The following is a 7,538-nucleotide window of genomic DNA, read 5'->3' as shown; positions in this document are numbered from 1 at the left end:
TCCCTCCGGCCCCCGCGCATCGCAAGCCCCGCTCACCGGATGCCACGCCGAGATGAGCCGCGCCCTCAGGCCCCGCCCCCAAGCCCCCGCCCCCACGAGGCCTCGCCCAGCGCAGCCCCGCCCTTCAGAGCCTCAGTCCGGCCTTCCCGGTCTCTTGGGCTCGGGGTCACAGGGTGGGGTTCTTGCCCTCGGTCCGGGCTTGGAGCTCTTCTCCCAGCTGAACCTGACCTGCCTGCCGCTAGGCTGGACGGACCCGGGCGCCCCCCGGGAGCGCGCCTGGAAAATCGTGGCTACGTAGGGTGTGGGACCTGGGCTCAACCACCCTCAAGGTGGACCAGCTCCTTTGCTCAATTCACTATTGGGCTGGGTGGCAGGTCTTCCAGAGGGAGGGAGAGGGGGTGGCCTAAAGGCCTCTGGCTCTCAGCATGGTGTTCCAAGCTCAAGTCCAAAGGCTCCAGGGGCATTCTGCCCCTTCAAGGGGCACCAGGGCTGCTGGACAGTGGGGCCTCCCTCCTGAGGCTCAGGGAGAGGGCTGGGCTTCTGGAAGGGCACCGAAACCCTGCAGGCGCTGCCGGGAGATGGTGGTGTTGGGGGTCTGGCCCACCGGGGCAGAGCTTGCCCCTGCCTCTGGGTCCCTGAGCTCTGGGTGCAGGTCATGTCCCAAAGCACTTGCCTTGAAGGCCGGCTGATCTGGGGGATGTGACCTCCTTGCCCGAGGCCACAAGGAGCCGTGTGCCCTTCTCACAGGCTGATCCTCACCCTTCCTCCCACCAGGCTCTGTGCTGCCTGGGACTAGCAGCACACCTCCACCTCCTCAGGGAGGTGGTCAGGGGCGGGGCATCTGCCCCTTACCCAGGGCACGCTCTTCATGTGTGGGTGGTGCAGTGCTCCCCAACAAGGGCAGCAACCTGACCTGTGAGGGCAGCCTCCCACGTGGTGCTTCTGCCCAGCTCCTGCCGCTCTCGCTCAGCGCTCCCCGTGCAGAAGCTATCTTGCACCCTAGGGGCTGTGCCTGCTGCCCAGCTCCAGCTGGCCAGTGGGCTTGCTCCCGGCCACGCTTCCCCGTGCCTCACCAGTGCTTGGCTGGGGAGGCCCAGCACGGAAGTGGGGGAAGGAGCGACACCAGCTCAGCCTGAGGCCTAGGGCTGAAACCCGGAGTTCAGAAGGTGAAGGCAGGGCCTGGTGCAGGCCTTGGCTGAGCAGGCTGGGGTTCAGAGGAGGGTGGCCGGTCCCAGGAGAATGCCCTCCAGCGAGCACATCATCCGAGGCCTGGGCCTGGCGGAGCCTGGGGGATGTTGCCCTCTCCTATCTGGTGAGGAAGCACGCTTGGGCCACCGCTGGTCACTCCCAGTGGGGGCAGCAAGGGGTCTGGGACCAAGGCCAGTGGACAGAAGTCCTTCAAAATGCTGCTACAGGGTCAGTGTCACTGGCTCCAGTTTGGGACCATGGCAGGTTCCTAGGTGCCGTGGGCACAGAGGGACTGGGTGTGAGGGCAGGAGGCATCATCTCTCCACCCGACCAGGCCAGGGGAGGCTGTGTCTCTCTCCTGGGGGCTAGCCCTGGGGTGTGCCGTGCTGTGACAGGAGGGCTAGGCCGGCTGGGCTCTGTGGGGACAGTGGCCACTGGGCCACACTCCAGAGACTGGAGTTGGCAGGGGTGGGGCAGAGTGCAGGCACTGTTCAGACTCCTGGGGCGGGGTCTTCCCCCTGAAGGGCAGGTCAGAACCCAGAAAGCAGAGCATAGACTTGTCTCAGGCAAATGGAAGCCGGAACTTAGGAGCTGGGCCGCACCGGCCCCCCGCTGACTGCAAGAAACTGTGAGCGAGGGGTCCAGAGCTTTGCTCACCCTTGCGTGGGGCCATCAGGGGCCTCTCTTGGCCTTTGAGGGATTCTCACAGGTGTTTCCCAAGACATCTCCCCCCCCAGGAATTCCTTCCCTTGTCAGGAAGTTTGTTGTTTCAGGGATTGATGGGGGTGTGAGGGGGAGGGGGTTGTCCCCCGGGGTTCCATCCCCATATTCTGCGATCGCCCCGGCGTAGACCTCGTGGTCACGCACACACAGGCCTGCACGTGTTGGCTCACACAGTTTATTGACAGGCTTGTGGGGGAGGCTGGGTGGTGCAAGTGGGCTGGGGGCTCTGAGGGCCCAGGTGAGGGGCAGCCTTATCTCTGGCACTGAGTGTAGGGCCTACAGGGGACTTCAGACTTGGCCCTGCTGGGTCCAGGGCAGCAGGAAGTGGCCACGGAGTCCTGCAAGTGCTGCTCAGACCCCAGGCCCTGGGGTGCTTGGGCCTGGCCCAGAGCCAGGGGATAGAGCAGGAAGGTCTGAGCGTGCTCTGTCGAGAGAATTCCTGGCCTCAGGGGCTGGTGACCACCCGGGCTACAAAGATGACCTTGCAGGTCCCCTTCACATCCCCCCTGAGCTGCAGCAGTGCGGACGCCATGACTGGGTGGTCCGGCTGGAACAGAGGTGGGGGAAGGGGCCCTCAGCCACGGGGTACCCAGCAGATCTGTGGTCCTCCCGCTGCGCTGTGCTGCCCACCTCACCCCCAGGGCCCTCCACAGCCACCCTCTCCCTGGGGAGGGGCGGGGTGTCAGTGCCCAGCCTCTGGCATCCCAGGGCTCCCTACATCAAAGTCAGCGGGTGGCACCCAGGAGACGCTGATGGTCTTGGTCTGGCCACGCTCCACGAAGCCGCGGGAGGGCTCAATGGAGAAGCCCTTGTGCTGCAGGGACGCGGTGTTGTCCAGGCTGAACTCCACAGTCTGCAGGACATGCAGCTGCTGTGGGCTGGAGGCCAGGCCCGTGCCCAGGAACAGCAGTCCAGGGCTCGGGGCTCCCGGCTCCACTGCCCTCTCACTGCTGACCGGCAGCCTGCCCACCCTGGCCTCCTGCAGGAAGACCCGCCCAACCCTGGGAGTGGCCAGCCAGAGGGGCCAGGGCTGGGTCACCTTCTTTGGAGACAGCTGGGTGGTCCGGATGCAGCCCACCTGCAGCTCTCGGGTGGCAGGTGGGGCTGGTGTGTCTGTGTCTAACTGGACATAGTCCAGGGTCAGCAGGATGGGCCTCAGCTCCTCAGTGTCTGGAGAGGGAGGGCCTGGCCGGGAGCTGACTGGGGGAGGGTGTGGCGGGGTAAGGGGTGGGTTGGAGTCCTCCTGAAATTCCAGGGCTCTGGGTGGCCTGGGAACCCCCCCGCCGACTCTGCTGGACCTGGTACTCCCGCTCCAGGCTAGGTGTGCGGGGAGGTCCTCTGGCTGTTGCCTCCCTGGGGGCTGCTCACCCTCTCTGTGCTCGGGGTCCAACATGGGGGTCTCCACCAGAGACTCCACTGGGACATCCAGGGGGTCTCCACCCTCCACGAACATCATGTGGTCCCGGGCAGCACCCTTCAGGAGGATCTGGTGCGAGACTTTCTGGGGACAAAGAGCACAGCGACCTCATCACTGCAGCTCCGTGGCTGGGGCCCGGGGCATGGGGGATGGGCTCCGAGGTGGGGGCAGGGGCGTATGGGGGCCCTGAGGCACCCTGTTCTCTCCCGGTCTCTCGCCCCCAAGGCAGTGCGAAGGAGGGCTGCACCTTTCCAAAGAGTACGACTTGGAGTCGGTCTGAGAAGTAGAGGCTCTCGTGGTCGGGGCTGAAGGTCACAGTGAAGTCCTGCGTCCTCCCGGGTTCCAGGACGCCCTCCACCGGGGCCACGCTGAACACGCTCTGGCCGCTGAGGTTCTGTGTGCCTGGGGGGGACGGCATGTCCCAACCGCCCCACCACAGCCTTTCCCCCCAACCCTGCTCCAAGAGCTCTGAACCCGACGCCTCCCGCAGGGCCCTGTCCCGCTGGGTCCCCCAGCAAGGTCAGGCCAGCGCTTCCTTGCTGCCCCCCCACCCTTGGCCCTTTGGCCCCTCCCCCCGTGGTCCTGTGCATCCTCCGCTCACCGACCACCTCGGTCCTCTGATTGGGTGAGGTGAGGAACCGCGGCAGCTGCTGCCGCTCCTGGGCCCTGGTGCTGGCCAGGCTGTCCAGCTGCAGGGAGAACTTGACGGGGAGCGCTGAGCTGTTCTGCAGCTGGACAAGCAAAGAGCAGGCCACTTCCCACTAGCCTGTCCCTGGGCTGGCAGCGGGGCGGCTGCCCCCTTCCTCCTGTCAGTGCCTCCGATTTGGTCCCCTGCCTCTGGGTCCCACGTGTGGGACCTAGCTGGCACTGGCATTCAAGCTGCACCCAAGGGCCTCCAGCACCAGCGCCAGCACCAGCGCCAGCACGCAGGCAGCTCACTGTGCAGCGTACCCCGCCTCCCCTGCCCAGTGTGCGTGGACAGCTCTGCAGGGCCATCTGTCCCCCAGGGCTCCTCTGAGGTCGGGATCAGGCCCGGCTTAGTGGAGGCTTTAGTGCCGTCGTGTCTCCCCGGCTCTCACCCCTCTCCTGAGAGCACCCTCCTCACTCCGACCCCGTCTTGGGCTTTGTGTCCAGGACTCGACTGGAGCCAGCCCAGTCCTGCAGGCTGCAGGCTGCAGCAACCCAGGCTGGGGGTCCCAGGTAGAGGCGCCCTGGACCAGGCCCACCCTCGTGCATAGGGTGAGGTCAGCAAACCCTCGACTCTGGCGAGTGGAAGGGTGAGTGCTGTGCCGTGGCCGAGGCAGAGGGACGGGAGCACTCAGGGGCCAGGCAGGCTGAGGGGAGGGGAGGCAGCCCCGTCAGCCTTCCCAGAAGCTGAGGCCCTGCGACTCCACTGGAGAGGGCAGCAGAGAAGGAAGCCGTAGTGTCAAGGGGGACTTGTGCCTCCATGGGCCCCAACCTGTGGGCACTTTGGCAGGCTGGTGGAGATCCCCCCAGGAGGCTGGGGCTGGCACCCAGGCCATGGCGTGCTCTACCTTGAAGCCTGAGGACACGGACTCTCCGGCAATCACGTAGCCCATGTTGAGCACGTTGCCTTCAATGGAGCAGGTGATCATGGATGCCACCCCAGTGCCCAAGAGGGTGAGGGTGAGTGTGCCTCTTTTGGTGATGATGTCCAGCATTTCCTGGGCCTGAGGAGACCGCATTCCTTAGCCAGCAGCAGAGGGCTGCCAGAGGCACAGGGACAGCAGGGCTCCCTGCTTCCGAGGCCCGCTGCGAGGTGAGGCAGGGCCAGGTTGCTCTGGGACCCAGCCTGGGGCCCACACCCTGCTGCAGCATGGGGCGGGCAGCAGCCTGGCCTGGGACCCAGGACTCACCAGGACACTCTCATGGGGCGAGAAGGACAGCACCAGGACCTGCGTCTCGCCTGTGCGCAGCTTGCTGCAGGGATTCAGCAGGACGAAGGGGCCATTGGGGTTCAGCAGGGAGAACTCCAGCTGTGGGTCCAGCGTCAAGGAGGGAGGACCAAGCCTGCTGGCCACAGCCACCCGGGCCCGCCCCCGTGGGCTGGCGTGGAGGATACAGAAAGGTCCTCAGGGGCGATGTTCTGAATGGAGACCTTCTTCATGCTGCGGTGTCCTGGGATGGGTGGGGAGTCAGGCGGAGGAGCAGCCCTGCCCTGGGGAGGGGTGTGTGAGGGGGAGCGGGCGTGGCTAGGGCCCCGCGTGGGCATGTGTGGACTCACCCACGGCCACATGGCCGAAGTTAAGGATGGTCTTGCCTCTCTCGGATGTCACCACGATGGATGGTGCCACCGCTGGGCACCACAGCTCCAGGTACAGGGTGTTGTGGGGGCTGGGGGCAGGGCGAGGGCAGGCTGAGGCCAGGGTGGGGGCCCCAGCCGCCCAGGCCCCCACTGGGCAGCAGCAGAGGACTGCAAATGTGCAGGCATCTGCGCTCCGTCCTGAGAGCAGCCACACCTGAAGCTCGGGGGTTCTGACCCCTGCCTGGCTTGGAGGTCGTCACTGGCAATGACACAGGGCACCACGAACTTGTCAAACCTCCCCTGGAAAGCTCTGGTCAGGTTGGCCTGGGCAGCCTGGTACTCTTCGGAACTGGAATGAAGCCAGGGGATCACCCACGTCCTGCCTGCTCTTACCCACCGGCAGTCCGGACCGCCTTCACGGCTAGGCTCCAGACTCCCTCCCCCCAGCTGCTCCCTGGGCCCAGGGCTCCTCCTCACTCTGTCAGTTGCTCCCTAGGCCCTGGGCTCCTCCCCATCCTACTAGCTGCTCCCTGGGCCCTGGGCTCCTCCTCAACCTGTCAGCTGCTCCCTAGGCCCTGGGCTCTTCCTCACCTTGTCAGCTGCTCCCTGGGCCCTGGGCTCCTCCCCACCCTGCCAGCTGCTCCCTAGGCCCTGGGCTCCTCCCACCCTCCATCAGCTGCTCCCTGGGCTCTGGGCTCCCAACGATCTCTCTGGGAAAAGCCAGCAGGGGGTGGGGTGGCAGCCTGGGGTTACACTGGATCCCAGGCTGACTGTCCCAGATTTCCTGCCTTCCCTGGCTTCTGTGGCCTCCTTGCCCTCTCTGGGTCCTGGTCAGCCTGGGGTGGGGCCTGGAGTGACGGCTTTCCCTCCCAGCTAGAGTGCCGTGGTTCTGGGGCCACAGGTGCCCGTGGGCATGGGTTGGCACTGAGCTGGGCATTGCCTGCCCTCGTCCCCAGCCCTTAGAGGGCTGGCCATGGCTTCCACTGTGTCTGAAGCCTGCAGCCCTGGGCTGTGTGCAGGCCGTCTGTGGGGGACACCTCCATGGGGAGTGGAGTGGGTCCCGTTTGAGGCCTGCAAGGAGGTGGTGGGGCAGCCCTGAGACCCACCTGGCCTTGAGCTCTGAGGTGTGGGGGGCGGAGGCCCGGAATTGCCGGGCCCGGTTCTGGGGCCGCAGCATGGAGAGGGACTGTCTCCGCCCCTCCTTCCTCTGGGTGACTGGGTCCTTGTGCAACTGTGAGGGGAGCGGCAGCTGCGAGCTCTGGCCTGGGCCCCAGTCTCAGGCCTGTTGAGCAGGGACCCCGGGACACAAAGTCGCTGGCTCCAAGGACTGCCCGGGCGTGGACAGGACTGGGCCCCAGAGACAGATGGTGTCGAGGGGCACCACGTTCTGCACACAGACTCCAGGGGCCTCATGTCTGCCTTCACCAGCGGGGAAACCGAGGCATCAGGCGGGGTGAAGAGCCCACAGGAACCGTGCTGGCCTCCGGTGCGCTGTGAGGACTGGGGCCCACCCTCAGGAGGGTCACCAGGAGTGGTTCCCCCCACCCGCGGTACCGTGGGTGGCCTAGGACCGCCCAGCAGCCTCCCCAGTGCTGTGCACGTGAGCTCCAGTCTGTGCAGGACGAGATCCTGGTTTGGAGGGACATCCTGAGTGCCCTTCGCTGTGATGCCCAACTGACATCCTCTGCCGGCGCCCCCCGTGAGTGGACTTCGCAGGGGAAGGAGGGGTCTTGGGAGCACTCTAACCTCTGGGATATGCTTGACACACTCAGAGCTCCAACAAGCCAGCCTGCACCCCTGGCATGCAGGTGCTGAGGGTCTTGAGGGCAGGGGGGCTTGTTTCCCAGACAGGTGGAAAGCTGCAGCCCCCAGATGCCCCCATGCCCGCCATTCAAGGGCCCAGACCCCGCCCCCGAGTCTTCACACCCCTTCCCAGAGTCCCCG

The 7,538-nt window shown here is 66.0% G+C and overlaps 2 protein-coding genes across 2 annotated transcripts in view; both read right to left on the bottom strand.

Moving 5' to 3' along the window:
- Window positions 1-870, bottom strand: part of TMEM52 (transmembrane protein 52) — a 2,242-nt gene extending 1,372 nt beyond the window's left edge. The window contains exon 1 of the mRNA XM_008072258.1: window positions 853-870. Coding sequence (XP_008070449.1) covers window positions 853-870 — 18 coding nt within the window. The remainder of the gene's footprint in view (window positions 1-852) is intronic.
- Window positions 871-2,356: 1,486 nt separating this feature from the next.
- Window positions 2,357-7,538, bottom strand: part of CFAP74 (cilia and flagella associated protein 74) — a gene marked incomplete at its 5' end in the record, with an annotated part of 47,264 nt that continues 42,082 nt past the window's right edge. The window contains 12 exons of the mRNA XM_021719393.1: window positions 2,357-2,458; window positions 2,630-2,764; window positions 2,951-3,111; window positions 3,280-3,412; window positions 3,576-3,730; window positions 3,930-4,059; window positions 4,864-5,019; window positions 5,206-5,325; window positions 5,412-5,467; window positions 5,574-5,683; window positions 5,809-5,973; window positions 6,701-6,825. Coding sequence (XP_021575068.1) covers window positions 2,357-2,458; window positions 2,630-2,764; window positions 2,951-3,111; window positions 3,280-3,412; window positions 3,576-3,730; window positions 3,930-4,059; window positions 4,864-5,019; window positions 5,206-5,325; window positions 5,412-5,467; window positions 5,574-5,683; window positions 5,809-5,973; window positions 6,701-6,825 — 1,548 coding nt within the window. The remainder of the gene's footprint in view (window positions 2,459-2,629; window positions 2,765-2,950; window positions 3,112-3,279; window positions 3,413-3,575; window positions 3,731-3,929; window positions 4,060-4,863; window positions 5,020-5,205; window positions 5,326-5,411; window positions 5,468-5,573; window positions 5,684-5,808; window positions 5,974-6,700; window positions 6,826-7,538) is intronic.

The sequence above is a fragment of the Carlito syrichta genome, unplaced genomic scaffold (assembly GCF_000164805.1).
Source record: "Carlito syrichta isolate Samal-C Ts95f unplaced genomic scaffold, Tarsius_syrichta-2.0.1 Scaffold115570, whole genome shotgun sequence".
NCBI lineage: Eukaryota > Metazoa > Chordata > Mammalia > Primates > Tarsiidae > Carlito > Carlito syrichta.
This window is presented reverse-complemented; position numbering and strand designations above follow the sequence as displayed.